The sequence below is a fragment of the Sparus aurata genome, chromosome 1, assembly GCF_900880675.1.
Source record: "Sparus aurata chromosome 1, fSpaAur1.1, whole genome shotgun sequence".
Taxonomy (NCBI): domain Eukaryota; kingdom Metazoa; phylum Chordata; class Actinopteri; order Spariformes; family Sparidae; genus Sparus; species Sparus aurata.
The window spans coordinates 5,211,523-5,228,978 of NC_044187.1; the positions used below are offsets into that span (position 1 = coordinate 5,211,523).

The 17,456-nt window shown below is 43.3% G+C and overlaps 1 protein-coding gene across 1 annotated transcript in view; it reads left to right on the forward strand.

Annotated features, from left to right (window-relative positions):
• The window catches only part of slit1b (slit homolog 1b (Drosophila)), a 60,777-nt gene that overhangs the window by 43,179 nt on the left and 142 nt on the right, over positions 1–17,456 (forward strand). Inside the window, exons 26-38 of the mRNA XM_030426828.1 lie at positions 1,021–1,184; positions 6,174–6,298; positions 6,651–6,745; positions 7,341–7,480; positions 7,693–7,786; positions 8,006–8,143; positions 8,363–8,591; positions 8,704–8,834; positions 11,056–11,210; positions 11,302–11,513; positions 12,633–12,757; positions 12,881–13,089; positions 13,835–17,456. The exon at positions 13,835–17,456 is cut by the window's right edge and continues 142 nt beyond it. Coding sequence (XP_030282688.1) covers positions 1,021–1,184; positions 6,174–6,298; positions 6,651–6,745; positions 7,341–7,480; positions 7,693–7,786; positions 8,006–8,143; positions 8,363–8,591; positions 8,704–8,834; positions 11,056–11,210; positions 11,302–11,513; positions 12,633–12,757; positions 12,881–13,089; positions 13,835–14,097 — 2,080 coding nt within the window. The 3' untranslated portion in view covers positions 14,098–17,456. The remainder of the gene's footprint in view (positions 1–1,020; positions 1,185–6,173; positions 6,299–6,650; positions 6,746–7,340; positions 7,481–7,692; positions 7,787–8,005; positions 8,144–8,362; positions 8,592–8,703; positions 8,835–11,055; positions 11,211–11,301; positions 11,514–12,632; positions 12,758–12,880; positions 13,090–13,834) is intronic.

Here is a 17,456-nt window from a genome sequence, read left to right on the forward strand (position 1 = left end):
CGAGAGGAGTGAACAGGAGGTGAAGAGAAGAGGCAGGCAGGGAGGGAGGGGATATTTTTATTTTTGTCTTGTGAGCCGTGACATCAGCTCTGAAACAGGATCCTGCCGACTTTGAGTCAGGATAATAAATCTGGCTGTAAAACGATCTCACGTAACTGATCCCAGAGCTGAGATCGACTGCTTTCTTTTGGCTTTTGTGCTTCCTCTGCTGTTTTTATTTGTCGAGGTAGAGTTTGATGGTGTATCACCACGCAGCGTAGAAATCCAACATTTCATGGTTTTGTTAAGCAATTCAACTGACACTTCCTGTTCAGGAGGATTTGGCGTATGTGATGGTTATAGAAATACAAATCAAATGAATCACGCTTTGATTCTTAATTCCAGACCAAATCTGACTGACCTGGAAGAGGTAGTGTGTGTGTGTGTGTGTGTGTGTGTGTGTGTGTGTGTGTGTGTGTGTGTGTGTGTGTGTGTGTGTGTGTGTGTGTGTGTGTGTCACTGTCTGTATCTGAGCAGAGCTGTGAGGACTGAGAGCTCCCCCATGTGGCGTTAAAAATTAATGCAAAGATGTTACTGCAGAACTTTCTTTCTTTCTTTTTTCTTTTCTTCTTTTTCTTTCTTTCCTTCTTTTATTTCATTTACCTCCTTCCACCTTTCCCATCCTCTTTGCTTTTCCATTTTCTCCTAATCCTTCTGTATCGCTGCTTTCATACCTCCTTTCATTCTGCTCTTTTCTAGCCCTCCCTCCTTCCTCACCTTTCTTCTCCTTCTTCCCCGTCTTCCCCCATTTCATGTCGTTTCCTCTCTTTCCTCCCATCTACTTACTCCAGCTCCTCCTCCTTTGTTCTATCCCTCCTTTCTTTACTCCATCCCATCTCCCTGTCTAATTTCTTCTTCTCTTGACCTCCCTGATTAATTAACCTCTTTCCTCCCATCTCTCTTTCCTTTTCCTCTCTTTCTAAACCAGACCCCCCTCCAGTCTGCCACTGCGTTGACTCTTTCTTTATTTCTTTCTGTCAGAGCGATTGGTGCCAACCCTCTGTACTGCGACTGCCGCCTGCTCTGGCTCTCAGACTGGGTGAAGAGCGGCTATAAGGAGCCCGGTATCGCCCGCTGTGCCGGGCCTCGTGGTATGGAGGGCAAGCTGCTGCTCACCACTCCAGCCGACAAGTTCCAGTGTGTGGGTGAGCCGACAGGAAGACACCCGAGCACACAAACACATGAAACAAAAGCTCTGCAGCAGTTTCACTTCTTGTTCTGCATCAACTTTGTCGTTCAGTAAAGACATTTTTTATCGCTGTGACCTGACATGCCATTTAAAACCTAATCACACATTATCTCCTGTGGCCTCTCAGCGATTTGTGACAAAAACACAGATATAGACTGTTTAAATTCAGCGTGATTCTGTCATTTGATTTGTAAAATGATCTAAGAGAACAACCGCCAACGCACAGTCCCTTCGTCAAAGATGATATTTAACAAAAGGAAGCTTTTCCATCTGTGTGACCTTCATCTGGAGTCGGCTGCTTTCACTCCTACACACCTGTCACAGCTGAAAACGCTGCAGCTCACACTGTCTTTAAATAAAGTACAAAATCCAGAGAAAAATGCTAAAATAAATTAAATGTCAAATGTTACCGTAGACACACATCGTCTGACAGACTGTCGTTGTGTGCGTTGATCTCTGTTTTTCCTGTTTCTTTGTTTCCGACACACAGGCGTCTGTTTTAATGTGCAGTAACAGGGAACATATGTGAGGATAGATTTCGTGTGTGGAGTCAAAGAAACCTGATGTTTACGTTTGTTAAAGATGCGAGGGAAGTCTGGATACAGTATAATGAAATTAGTACAACTAAAGTGCAGATGAAACAAACTCATTTCGCTGGCTGATTTGGATTGTTTCACATAAATGTTTTGTTAGGCTGCTTTCAGGCAGATTAGGACATTTAGGTTTCGTTTCGTTTCAATTCAGCAGATTACTTATTTAATGAGTGACTGCGTTTGAGTTATCTTATCTAATGTTATCGTGTCTCATCTCGTCTCATCTCATGTTATCGTGTCTGATCTCATCTCGTCACCTCTAAAGGTAAATATTCCTCCAGATAAATGAATAAACTGATGTCTTTGATACAAAATCCTTAAATTTGATCGGTACATAATCGTGACCAACAACTGAGATTGACTGACATTTTTGCAAGTTGAAATATGAAAGTGTTGCCAGGTGATTATTGTCATTAATGGTTCTGATTGTTTTCATGATTGATCGATCAGTCATTTTGTCTGTAAAATATACAACCAAGTTGGAACCAACAGTCCAAAAACCAAAGACTCTTCATTTGCTGTCTTAAATTAGCAAAATGTTCAGATTAAAGAAGCTACGACCAGCATGGATCATTTCGCTGAAAAATGGTTGACACGATTAATCGATGATCAAAATAGTTTACAATTCATTTTCTATAATCGGCTCATTGACTAATCGATCTATAGCTGCAGCTCTAACTGTGACATAGTTACTAAACTATCTAAATGTATTTTAGTGATTTCTCTACCTCTTGTCAGTCGACGCAGATTCCGATACAGATATCTGCGATATCTTCAAACTACTCCATCACTCTTTACGTGGATGATACACAGCTTTATGTTCCACTTAAATCAGATAAATCCAAAGTATTTTCTAATCTCCTTGTCCGTCTGACTGATATAATGGTGTAAATCTGTGCATTTATGTAGTGCTTTTATCCAAAGCTCTTTTAAATTTGCTTCTTATACAAGAATTCACACTCTTAGCTGCGATGTAGCGTCCAAGGCTTACCGTCCAGAGCATTTTGGGCTTCAGCGTTGACCAAAGTGGGGATCAAACCACCGACCCTGTGACTGAGCGGCAGCTGTCGTCTTCCAGAATTATAATGCAAATAATAAACATAAGTCATTTTAGTTGGAGCTCAAAAAAATTCTACCAAGCATCCTTAATAAGAAGCATAACTGTTCGTAATCTTGGTGTGGATGTCGTCCAGTGATGTTCTCTCGTCTCCTGCTGAGTTACACAAACTTACCACTGCAGTGCACTTCAGTCGAGTATCCAGTCACCAGCTCTTTCGCCCGACTCCTGCTGCTGTTTTAACAAGCACCTTGAAACACATTTCTCCTGCGCGAGCCAATTTACACCCTCCCTGCTGGATTTCATAATTATTTTAGAACTACTTTAAAAGCACTAAGTGGCCTAGCTTTAAAATGTACCATTGATTTCCTCCTTATGTGCCTTTGCACCCTCTGAGATCAGAGAAAGGAGCTCTGCTGCTATTTAGTTTCATATTAGTCAGGCTACATAATGTCTTCTTAAGTCATTTTTTTACACAACGCATGCATTCCTGCAGAGGTTCGGGCATTTTCATTCATCTTGTCATGCAATTTTATTTTTTTCTCCTCTCCAAAGATTCATTGTTTGTCTTTATTTGCATTTGACTTGTATTCTTTGCTGTTGACCTTTTTATTTAGATTTCAAGGTGGTTGTTATATTAAATTTCCAGAGGATTTTTTATACAGCATTTTACAATACAGCTTTCTCCTTCATGCTACAAAAGCACAACAAATACAGTATATATAAGAATAAAATTAAATCTGCATCAGGGTGACTGTAAAAAGCAGCAACAAGATAGCGATAACAATATGATCGGCATCTTCACGTTGAAGTTTGACATCAGGTAAACAGGATGTTGTGGTTGAGACAGGTCTCTGTAAAGATGTACGCACGGCATTCTCTGATTTCCTGAGTCCCAGTTCGTCCTTTTCTGCAGTCAGATATCAGCCGGCAGCAGCCTTAAATCCAAGCTGGATGATCTTGACTCTCGGTCGGTAACATCGATCATACTGCTATATCAGTCAGTTTCTGATCTACTGAAGGGACAATGAAACATTTTTATCTCAAACACTCTAAATAAGTTGATTGTGGGGAGTTTTACCTTCCATGCAGTTTTATTTTCTCCACCCACCGTACGCTTTGACTGCATCATCCTGCTGTAGTCGTGTGCTCTGTCAGCTCAGAGCACAGCAGGTCTTTAAGTGCAGCTGCTCGATCCGGGATGTTGTGGTGGAGATGGTCTCTGTAAAGATGCAGGAACAAACTAATATCTCGCCAAGTCCCATTGTGTCAACATTATTGCCAGGACGCCAAGCAGAACAGGAAGGACTCTTATCCCGACTCTATTTGGAAGTTCTCGTCTCAACGTCTTCTGTAATTGACCGCAAATCAGCGCTTTCTTCTCCTATTCTGATGAATGTATTTCTGTCAAATGTAACAATTGTTTCAGCGACAAAGCTGCAAAATTAATGGTAAAAAAAAAAAGAAAGAAAGAATTAGCCACTGGCTGCAGAAACCTTCTGATTAATTTTTAATTGCCACAGTTTGCCCGTTGTTTCCCCCTCAAATGAAAAACGATGAATCGGAGAGTTATTCAGGTGTGTTTTAGTGCCGCTTCAAGAGAATCAGAAGATTTCTGCGGCCAGTAGCTACTTCTTTCTTTTTTTTTTACCATTAATTTTGCAGCTTTGTCGCTGAAACAATTGTTACATTTGACAGAAATACATTCATCAGAATAAGAGAAGAAAACGCTGATTTGGGGTGAATTACGGAAGATGTTCTGTTGACACATTTTTGGATGATTATCAGCATAATATGTTGATCACATTCATTTTTGCCAGAATAATTGTGACATGACATTTCAGTTCAATCTTCACTCAACTTATTGTGCGACTTCTAAAACAAATTGCTGCACACGTCAGGATTTATCTGTGTGACGGCACAGAGACCGATCTTTTATTCAGTGTTTCAAATTGGTGCTTGGGGAGTTTTACAGTTGTCTGTCTGTGTTGGTGAAAGAGCTTAATTAAATTAAAGTTGTGAAATAACATTGAGGGGAAAAGTTCCAAGGTGAGTAATTTTAATAGATTTCTGTAATAAGAGCTGAAACACGTTCAGGCGCGATGGAAAGACGGGAGTGATGTGAAGGTGGTGTGAACTTTTCATTAGTGGCAGTTTGATCAGGCCCTGTGTGCATTATTAGAGGCGCTAAGTTCTGCATTTTTAAACATCAAAATGCTGAAACAGATTAAAATTCATCCCAACTACCTCGCTGTAATTAAAGCTTTCTCTCATCTCGCATGAAAATTTCTGCAAACAGCTGTTGTGTTTCCTCCGTCGCCACACGGTTTCTGTCTCTAACCACAGAAGATTTAGCGAGTCTGTTTCTCCTGTTAGATATCTCTCTGGTTCATTAACAGTAGAACTAGCACTCAGTTTCTTTGTTTGTTTTTTGCTTTCTGTGTATTTGCTGCCTGACTGATGTTTCCCAGGATCCACCACAACCAAACATTGGGCCTCATTCACTAATATCTTCTTAAGAATCTTCTTAGATTCTTTCTTAAGTTGTTCTTAAGAGGTTCCTTAAGAAAACCCTACGTCAGATTCACCAACTCGTTCGTAAGCCTCAGAATTGTTCGCAGCTGTGTTCTTACATTGATGAAAGCCGCAGGAGCAATATATATTGCCATTGTTCTGCAGGCCTTGGATGGAGAAATGCCATGTATAAATAGGGTGGGGGGGGGGGTTACTAATTGATGGCATGTTTCCAATTTACTTGATTTATCTTAAATCATTGGCACATTTAATTAATTTTAGAATTTAAATTCTTTGTAAATTACCAAAAATATGAAATGAATAAATAAATGAATAAATATGACAGAATTATAACTGTAATATTGCATTTTATTGAACTACACAAGAGAAGAAAACACAACCATGCCAACATTTCGGCACTGAAATGTGCGTAAGAGTACTCCTGAGTGTTCGTAGGATTTGTTCTTGCCTAAGAAAAAATCCTAGATAAGAAAAAATTCATGAATGCCACAGTCTTCGTAAAATCTTCGTAAAATCTTCGTAAGTGGGATTTAAGAACAAATTTGGTCGTAAGAACGGTTCATGAATAAGGCCCATTGTCTTTAAGCTCAAACATTGCCTTCACTTCTGAAACCCATAATTTAACATAACATCTACAGCTTCCTCCTTCTGTTAGATCTCTTTCGGTGGACAAATAAAAAAAAAAAAAAAGTTTTCTGGCTTGTAATCTTCCTGATTATAACAGAAGTCTTTGTGTGTGTGTGTGTGTGTGCGTCACCAGGTCCGGTAGACGCATCTGTTCAGGCCAAATGCAGCCCGTGCGTGGCCTCTCCCTGCCAGAACCAGGGTGTCTGCAAAGTGGACCACACACAGCTGTTCACCTGTACCTGCAAGACCGGCTTCACGGTATGCGTGTGTGTGTGTGTGTGTGTGTGTGTGTGTGTGTGTGTGTGTGCAGAGAGGCTCGCGTGATCGAGTTAGCGAATTCACTTGTCTGTTTTTGCCTCATGACATAACACACAACAATCCATTTATGACCCCTGTGCCAAATGTTTAAAACCACTGATCCTATTTTTTTTATTGTGTGTGTGTGTGTGTGTGTGTGTGTGTGTGTGTGTGTGTGTGTGTGTGTTGTCGGTGATTATCTCAAGCCCACATCTGTCTCTCATAATCCCATCAAATTCCTCGTCGACCTGATCTAGTATCGCATGCTTGCCAAAACTAACTCTGATGTTGGGATGCGTGTGTGATATTTCAGGGTAAATACTGCGAGACTCCAGTCGATGCTTGTGTCAGTAATCCCTGCACCAACGGAGGAGTCTGCCTCAGTGACGAACAGACCGCAGGCTTCAGGTGAGAAGGCTTTTTTAAGTGCATGTACATTTGGGACGGCTGCTGATTGGTGCTTCCTCCAGTCATTTCTATTACTTTATCTCCCCATTATTCTTACTGGTTTTAGCCATGCTAGCAGAATGGCTGAAGGAATAACAATGCTTGTCTGTGACTGAAATATCTCACTACTATTAGATGTATTGTAAAAAAGCCTTTACACGTATCCACACATGTCCATGGTCCCCTAAAGGTTTAATGTTGAGGATGTTGGTTATCTCATCTGGTGTCACCAACAGGTCAAAACACTCTCTTGTCCATTGGTTCAGACCCCTAAAAGTAATTAGAGAAGTCGTGTCGCTCTCTGTTGTACGATGAGATGAAAGCTAACGTAGCATAATAAGTTTAAGATATACCGTAAAACATTTTTAAGTCAGGGAAATCTCACATTTTATTCAAGGTTATGTTGGTCAAAGGGTGATGAAGGAAGTTGACACATGTGACAAAACATAACGTGAATAAAACTTTCAAACACGACCTCGTCTGTGAACTCTTCAGTCTGAGTTAAATGTTCATCAGCAGCGTTGTTTCGCTGTGTCTCTGTTTTTCACCTGTTCAGCTGTGCATGTGCGTTCGGTTTCCACGGCACTTTCTGCGAGGTGAACGTGGACGACTGTCAGGACCACGGGTGTGAGAACGGCGCCACCTGTGTGGACGGAGTCGGCAACTACACCTGTTTGTGTCCTCCCAACTACGCAGGTATGACGGCAACGTCAGTTTGGGGATCGTCTCAGTTAGCGCCTCCTTTCATCAGGAAATAATAACCATGAATACATTTGATGTACACATTTATTTATAAAAAGTGAGGGAGTTGATCTGCGACGATGATGTCGGGAGGAGAAATGGTCTGAAAGTAAAAACCTGCAGCTTGAACTGTTTCATGATCCCTCTTTCCCCCGTCTGCTTCACAGGTCTGTTTTGTGAGGAAGTGGAGGATGTGTGTTCTCCAGGTAGAAACCCCTGTCAGCACCAGTCCACCTGCATCAGCACTCCTACCGGCCTCAGGTGACACACAAACACAAACACACATGCACATGCACATACACATACACTTTATGACTGCCGGGCTCAGCAAAGTTTCAGGTCCCAGATGAGATTAAAAATACAAACACTCACATACGAACACATACAAAGGTACATTTTGCTGAGGTTTTTGTTGACTCCCGCTAACCCTCCGCCATGTGTTAAGTTGTATATATATGTGTGTGTGTGTGTGTGTTCCAGGTGTGTGTGTATTCCAGGCTGGGTGGGGCCAGTCTGCGGTATAGATTATAATGAATGTGTGGACCACCGCTGTCAGAACGGAGCTCAGTGCGTCGACCATCTGGACGGCTACAGCTGCGTCTGTCCACAGGGATACAGGTACTGGGAGTCATGGGAATACTGGGAGCTCAAGGAACACAGGAAACATTGTAGATACTGTACCTGGGGAAGTGAAGACTGTCTGCTCCAGAAAACACAAGTTTAAGTAACATAAAGTTACGCAAATATCAAAATGCATTTAAAAATCAGCAAAGTTCATTTAAAGCGCTGTAATTTTAACGACATACCTTCACATGCTCGTCGACTTTTTCCCCTCAGTGGTGAGTTTTGTGAGGTGGGCCTTCGTCCTCCGTCACCCTGCCAGCTGGCTCAGTGTCAGAACGGCGCCCCCTGTGTGGAGAAGACGGGGACTGCGGTCTGTCAGTGCCTGCCGGGCTTCGAGGGTCAGAGCTGCGAGAAGTTGGTCAGTGTTAACTTCGTGGACAGAGATTCTTACGTTCAGCTGCAAGACATCAAGAACTGGCCTCAAGCCAACATCACACTGCAGGTGAGGTGACGGGGTCGCACGTAGATGACATCACAGACACTGACTATCAGCAGTAACAGACACACAAACTCACTCTGACCGGCGTATCTTTACGCGTCTGTGTGTGTTTCAGGTGTCGACTGCAGAGGAAAACGGTATTCTGCTCTATAATGGAGACAACGAGCCGATCGCCGTGGAGCTCCATCAGGGTCACGTCAGGGTTACGTATGATCCAGGGAACCAGCCAGCCACCGCAATCTACAGGTGACACACACTGAGTTAAAGGAGACACGAGTTAAAGCATTTACTTTTTCTTTAAATGAATGTTTCTGCCTACAACTCTAAGCCTGATGTCTATGTTAGTTTGACAGAATCTATGACTTATTGAAATTTCCTCTGTTGGAAACGCTCTCTGTAAGGCCCGCCCCCCTCCTGACTGCCCAGTCTGCTCTGATTGGTCAGCTCATGCACGCCTGAGACAGAACGGCTTGTTGAGTCTCCAGTCGGTTTTCAGCTTCCAGTTAGCTTCACTGCTTCTCTGAATGTAGGCATGAATAACGCGTGACATGCTGATGTAGTGATATCAGGAACTGACACGCCAAGCTCCGGTTGGTGTGGACCTCCCAACTTCAAGACCTTTTACATGCAGAGAGCCTTTATAACTAACCGGATAGAAAAACTGAAAATGAAGAGGCACACAAGGTCTCCTTTCTGTAGCAGTGGTCAAACATTTAAATTCATTTTATATTCAGTACAAATGTTCGGTATGTCTTTCCAAAGAGGGCAGAGAACAAGAAATGTTTACTACCTGAAGCAAAAATCATCTGGCCAAAAGCGCTCTGCATAAATCAACTGCAAAAAAACAGAAGCTCTTAAGAAACCTGAAGATATTGATTCATGCGCAGGCATGTCATTAACTGCAGCAGGTGTGAAGGTGCAGGTCCATGACAAAAGCCCCCATTTGTCTGGACTAAACCTGAAATAATTGTGCGAGCTGAGTCATGCTGTATAATTTCCGTGTGACCTGAGCAGCTCAACAGGTTCAACATCACAGTTAACCACGTGGCTCTAGCCAGCAGCTGCAGGTTAATTAGTGTCTTCTCATCCTCACATTTTGAAAGCTGAGTGCTGGTTGAGCTGAGCGATACACTGGACTCCCGTCTGGCCCTCCGCAGCCTCTCAAGCTCGCTGTAGCCCAGCAACGCCTCTCAGACTGGCGAGCGTACGGTCAGTGTTGCTGCTCAGAGCGAGTCCTGCAGCGTTTGGGAATGTGGACGGACGACGTCGTCAGCGCCGTTATTCTGCTTTAATCACAGACTCAGCCAGAGGACACTCGAGGCTGAGTGTCCACTTGATCAGATGTCGAGTGCTTAAATGTTTGGATGGTTTACTGTTAAGGAGGACAGGGCTCAGACACACACACACACACACACACACACACACACACTCAGACACACATACACACACACACACACACACACACAGACACACAGACACTATTTGTGTGATAAGCAGCAGCACAGTGAGGAGGGGTCCAGAGCATTAAAAATCATCTGAAAAGAGAAAAGATGAAGAAAACAGAAGAAATATCGAGATGTGATGAATACTTTGAATACTGTGTTATAGCAGAACTGACCTCCTCAACCTGGTCCAACATCTTCAGTGATTCATCGACGTTCTCTTCGTTTATTAAACGGCTGTTTGGAGAAGCAATCGACACTCAGACCTTTGTAGGCGGGATTTAAAAATGTCAGCATCATCTTCCTCCAGAACCTCGCTGGGCTTCCACTCACTGACTGATGGGTGCTGACTGATAACCATCAACATGAACATGACCACAGCAACAGGTTCAATAAAGTGAAAGGAAATGGAAAATAAACAGCACAATCATTGAGGGTTCAGTTTTTATTTCATGTCAGAATTTGCTGATTTCTTTTAGCTGTAACACTGTTTTGTTTTGTTTTTGTTTTGGCATCTGATTTTCTTTCATTTACCGTCCTGTACATTTTCTTTTTAAACACATATATTTTTATAAACGTCTGTGAGAGCACAGTTGGAAGCAGCCTTAGATCTTAGAATTTCATTTCCCATCACTGCTTCACTGTAATTGCTGTGTACAAGACTGTAAAACTTGTTCTCGGGAGTTATTTTTGGCGAGTTTATGACAGTTAGAAAAATAAAAAAACTTTTGAACATGCTGATATTTTACCCAAGAAAGGAGAGACATTATTCTTCTGCTTTTAAAATATTTTTTGTTGGTGCATAAACACAGAATAGAAACACTAAAATAATCCTAACAAAATATGAAATATAAAATAAAAAATCAGCCAAACAATGACAAGATAAATAATAATAGTTGTACAAAGACTGTTGGTAAAGCGAGGCAGAATCCAAAGTGCCAAGAAGGCTAAGAGATGGTACTATTAGGTTTAAGTTTAAGTTCCTGCAGCGTCGATTTAGTATGACGACTGTATGTTCCGTGCAGCACTGAGACGGTGAACGACGGGCAGTTTCACACAGTCGAGCTGGTGACCTTCAACCGGATGGTGAACCTGTCTGTGGACGGAGGAGAGCCGACCACTCTGGACAGCCAGGGCCGGAGCCAGCCGGTGACGGGGGAGACGCCTCTGTACGTAGGAGGTAAGAGCAGCGAGGCAGCGGCAGGGTAAACACACCTGAACTGAGACAGAACTGAGAAAAACATCCGTCAACGCTCTGTCCGTCTCTGCAGGTATGCCGGAGGAGGTGATGCCCATCTCTCTGGGTCTCTCATCTCAGAACCTCAACATGTCCAGTTTCCACGGCTGCATCAGGAATCTCTACATCAACCACGAGCTGCAGGACTTCACCCGCAGCCACATGAAGCCGGGCGTGGTGCCGGGCTGTCAGGCCTGCCGCAAACTCTACTGTCTGCACGGCATCTGCCAGCCCAACGGTGCACAGGTAGGAACCAGTCAGCCAGCATACAGCGGCCTGTTTAGGATGTCATGATTCTGTTGGTGTCGTTGGAAGCGTTTCAAATGTTTTGTCGGTGAAGCTCAAACTGAACAACAGTGTGTTGCCACCTCGTAAGCCGTTTTTAGACAGAGCACCAAGCCGCCAATTTGCCCGTCGTTTTGGCGTCTCGGTCCGCGGTTTTAGACAGAGGGCGGCAAATTGGGGGTCTGTTGTGGTCCGCCGATTTTCCGTCTTGGAGAGTACAATGACCTGCACTGTTGTGCGACCCACAGCCGGGGAGTTTTAAAACCAACAAACAGCTGATCACAGCAGTCAGTCCATCATTTCACCCGCGGATATTAAGATGAGCAACTGGACAGCCGCTGAGATCCAGGAGATGCTAGCGTCTCCTCGGTCTCTGTAGCTGTTTGGTTGTGTTAGCTTGATGTTGTGTCGGAAAGCTAAGAACAATCGCTACTTTCAAATTAAAAGCCCCCCACTAAGAACCCAGTTCTAAACTCCAATGGGGTGCAATGTAAAGCTCTTATTTTGAAGACAAATTTATGTCTCTGTTCACAGCCCAACTTCGAGCTTCACATGTTTACGCCGACCTCAGAGGCGGCTTTTGGAAAAGGAGGAATATTACGCCTCGGTTTTAGAAAGACAGGCCGGCACATTATCGTCCTTACCTTGGAGCAAATGTGCCGCCCTTCTCTATCTAAAAAGGGCTATAGACTTACACTCACGTGACATTAATAAAAGCTAATGGAGTCCATTCTGGGCCGAGACCCATCCTCAATCTAAGTTTTGTGCCAATCTGTTCAGTAGTTTTTATGTTAACCTTGTGACAAACCAACTAACCGAGAACAGGACATGGACAACAACATAGTTTTATTTGACCTCGATGTTTACTTGTTCCTTCTCCTGCAGGATGTGAAGAACACTTGGATGCTTTTATTGTCGTAGCAAATAGGTCACTAGTCTGTAAAAGCTCTGCATTCTCTCTAGATGTTGTTGCTCAAGTAGAAAAACTTTGAGGGACACAGAATAAAAGAGACAGACGAGGAGAAGATCGATATTTTTTTTTTTGCTTTATCGAGGCAGTAAACATGTCGTCTTTCACAGGGTCCTCAGTGTCACTGCCAGCCGGGTTGGACTGGACAGCACTGTGACCAGCCAATAACAGGAGGCCTTACTGGAGCAGATGTTGTCACCACGGCAACTGGTGTCAATGTGTGTGAAGGCAGCAAGTGAGTTTGGTTTGTTCACCTGATTCAAGCACTGTACTTGGAAATGTGTCCACTTTCCAAACATGGTTTTCTACAAAAAAGTAACGTGACACTTTTTAATGTTGTCTCTCCGTTTGAATCCAGGTGTGCGAAGGGTGTGTGCGTGGCGTTGGACGCGCAGACGTACCGCTGCGACTGCGAGGAGGGATATCACGGAGCGCTGTGTAACCTGCAGGGGGAGCCGGAGGGTTCGTGCCAGAGTCCGCAGTGTTTGCACGGCCGGTGTGAGGTGACAGACGACGGAGAGCGCTGCGTCTGTGAGCAGGGATACACCGGAGAGGGCTGTGATATCGGTGAGGATACAGGGGAGGAAAAGGTCCACACATTGTTTTCTCCAGGAGAAGTTCAGATACATGTGTAAAACAGACTGACTCAACTTCTTTACTCCAGTAAAGTAATCGAGTACAGGCTGTGACATGTACTCAGAGTATCAGAGTAAAAAGTCTCCCTCTGAAGGACATTTGTGCTCAAAGCTAACTGAAGCTCACATCATATTTATAGAATTCAAAGACTATTAAAGTTAAAGGTAGAATCAGTAGGATTTGTCCCAGCTGTTCCTGAACGCACCACAAAGACAGTTGATTGTTGAGTCTCATTCCCAGGACGTCAAATAGACACATGTTGGGTTGGTAAAGCGTCCCGAGCAGCAACAAAGAGAGAAAATCAGAAACTCTCTGCAGATACGAGACACTAACACGCCTTTTCTCCACATTCCAGTCTCCCTCTCTGTCTGTTCACGTTCTCTTACGTCAAAATCAAAATTGGCTGGTAAAGACGGTGATTTCTTTCACTGCAAAACTCATGTCCACTCCACAGACGTCATCGTCTACATTCCTTTAATGAGGAAATGTTTCTTTAAGTCAACACATTGTCTCTGGTACTTTTTCTGACTCTTGTTTTATTCAGCAACTGATTCAAATTGTTTGTGTGACTAGAGAACCCTGGTGGTGAGCAGGAAAATGTGGTTGTTTATTATTTGGGTGAATTGACCCTTTAACTGCTGAGGTTGTCTCCTAACCGTGTGTTTCACCTCCACAGAGTCTCCGTGTCGTGGCGAGCCGGTGAGAGATTACCACCGCCTGCAGCGCGGCACCGTCCTCTGCCAGACGTCCAAGCCGTTCTCCTGGGTCGAATGTCGGGGTCGGTGCCAGGCGGGGACGGAGCCGGGCGCCACCGCCGCTTCCTGCTGCGCCCCCCTGAGGGTCCGACGCCGGCGGCTCGCCTTCGAGTGCGACGACGGGACCTCGTTCACGCAAGATGTGGAGAAGCCTGTGGAGTGTGGTTGCAAGGACTGTGTGTAGTACTGTAGGAATGATGGTACACACACACACACACACACATATTCAGACATACACACACACACACACACACACACACAACACACACCAAGCTAAAGAGGTACACACACTGTAGGGATTCTCTCACTGATAAACTGACGGTTTGGTGTTTGTTTCGTGTGCTCCGGCACACAGACGACGTTTTGTAACATAAGACAGTTCTTCCCCCTCGAATCATGAAATCAACGAGTCAACCTCATCGTCATCTTCCTCCTCTTCACCTGCAGCAGGAGAGCTAACCCTGCGCTAACTTCCTAACTCCAGCTCATTTTTAATACTCGTGTGTTGAAAAAGCCTCCGTATGCCTTTTTGTATGTGTCTCGGATGTGTGGCCGGTGAAAGTGCTGCTCTTGATTTCCTCTCAGCTACGACGGTCAGTAGGGACCTGTCGCACAAAATAAAGGTACTAATTAAAGCTGGGGACTCGTTTATGAAATGGAAGGTTGCTTAAAGTTAAATTACGCTCAGTTTTTTACCTGAAATGTGAAGCCTGTCAGACTTCACAGCAGCACTGAGGTGTGTCAGTCTGATAAAGGGAGGTGAAAGAAAATGACATTTGAAGTATTGTTTCCTGCAGACGTGACTGCTGTTTCTCCTCCGCTGCTGCTTTTAATAATTGAAGTTATTCAGCAGGTGCGAGGCATTAACACAGTACTTTAACCAGCAGAGGTAATGTGCTGAAGGTGAAAACATCAGCCTGTCATCAGCCTCACGTATTTAGTGAAATTAGCAAAGTCTCTCAAAGACTCTGGCAGTTCTAACTCATTACCACGCTACTTTCTTGATCGTCGCCACAGAAATACTGGAAAATGCCGGAAGCTGTAGATTATATTAGACACAATCCAGAGGACAGAAATATGAAAACAGGCTTTATAACTTGAGTTAACTTATTACTTACAACAGAGTGGATGTCCTGCACAGTGTAACGACACAGGATATCTGGTTGAACTGAAATTGAATTTAAGACAGTAATTTGATGAAGGCGGTGGTTTTTGGGGGGTTTTGTCCATTTTGGATTGACAAATAAAACCTTTTTTCTCACAATAGAAAACTTCAAAGTGTAAAATTAACCCATGTCATTGAGTTGAAGGCGTAATTCAGTGTAAATAAAAGGGTCACCGACTCACCGCACACAGCATGTAGGTCAGAGGTGACGGGGTTCACAGGGGACAGTGGAGGGGTCATCACATGTTCCCGTCGCGGCTCACCAGAAGACCGTTCTCCCAGTTTCCACTGGCTGGCGGGGGGGCTGGGAGTGTGTGTGTGTGTGTGTGTGTGTGTGTGTGTGTGTGTGTGTGAGTGTGTACTTCTATCTTTGTGAGGACCTTTTTGTAAAGACCTCGAGAATGAGGAGGTTCTGTCGGTCTCTGCTTCTTCACAGCTCTCTTTCAGGGTTTGAAATTGGTTTTAGAGTAACTCTGAGTTAAAGTTAGAGCTGCACGTCCAAACCTCAGCTCATTTATGTGTCTAACACCAGATTGGGAAGGTTTCGGCCACTTGAGGGCAGTGCAGTAAGACGTTAACAAAACATATTTTCATCTTAGACGTGAAGCTGTTGGTAAAAGTACAAAATGTAAGATCAAGGTATCACAGGGCAAATCAAGAAAATCAATACTCCAGCACACACTTGGATACAATGAACGCTGGTGTATTGATATGTAGTTACGTTGAAAGCAAGAAGGAATGATCTATGTGTTTCTCTTGTATCTAAATCGTTTGCCCTGTGCTCCTATGACCTGACCATCCTCTCTACGTATACTCATTACTTTGCCTCACCTCCTCCTTTGCTGCTGTAATAATCACTATGGCCAATAGAGGTCGCCACTAAACAACAAATGTAAAAAGGGGTCATAATAAGCTGCTTTCCCAGCTTGGAGGAGCAACATCTCTAAGAGGGATGCACCGTAATATCAGCACGTAGTCGTTATCTGCCGGATATTAACATTTCCTCTGATACGACAGGCCGATACGATGACACTTTTATTAGCAAGTAGTGTGAATGTGAATTTGTACAAAGCAGGATAAGAGGAGACATAATGATAAAATGTAAATACTAATTTAGGACAGATTTTTCTGTACGTGTGATGAAATATGCATCATATCGATAACAACGTTAGCTGTCAGCCAAGAACACTTTGAATATATCAGCATATCAGATATGATCCAATATTAAAATGGCTGTTTTATAGAACAACATTTGTTAAAGTGCTGAATGTTGAAACAACTTTCCCGTCCCCAGCACAGCCAGATCACTTTCAGTTTTAAATTTTAGCAACTACAAACAGCAGTTTAAAGAGTTTATTAATGAATTAACTCTCTAATGAAGATGTGAAAGCAGATAGAAACGGTGCCAGCTGTTCAGCCTGCATTGTCCTGGAGATCCAAACTCTGGTGGTGTCTTTATTCTACAGCAATTAACATTTAGTTCATGAAAGAAAGTTGTGAGTTTGAAGTGAGCTATCACCATGCTCAAGGTATCAATACACCCACTGTTCGACCCGCTGCCACCGGGCAAGAGATACAGAAGTATCTGCTGCCGGACCACCAGACTACACAGCAGCTTCACTCCTGAGGCTGTGCGACTCGTTAACTCTTCCTCAACACTTCACCGTGAGAAATAGTGTTTCTAGTGTAGCATGAGGAGACTGCAACTTACATTTTGGCGTACAACCCTCTGCTTTAGAATGACTGAATGAATGAAACTTTATTCAAATATTAAAATGTGTTTGAATAAAGTAAAATTGCCCCGAGGAAAATGCTGGCGTTAGCTGTGATAGTGAGGGGACGTATTATGTGAGTCAGGGTCCTCACAAGTATAGAAGTGTGTGTGTGTGTGTGTGTGTGTGTGTGTGTGTGTGTTTGTCACTGTAAGACGCTTCCCACAACAAGAACGCTGTCCCCGATAATGAGCTTCATTATACGACGACGCAGCGTGTTTGTTCGGATCAAACGCTTCCTCTCCGATTTGTCAGACGAGCCGGCGAACGCTTCACAGAAATGCCACACAGAAAAATGTAGCTTTTATATATGATGACATGTTATTTATATGGATGTGAAACTAAAATAAAAGGTGTGTGATATTAATTTTTAACATGTTTTTATTTGTTTTGTTTTAGTTGAATTTGACCATAAAAGCCGCATTAGTTGTCACGAATCAGATTCAAACTAATGTAGCTTTTATTATTATTATTATTATGATTATTATTATTATTATAACTGCAATACATCTACACAGTAACAGCCTAACAGATTGTAATATATATTATACATTAAGCTTATAATGCATTTGATTTTGTCATAGTATTTTTATATGTTGAAGAGGA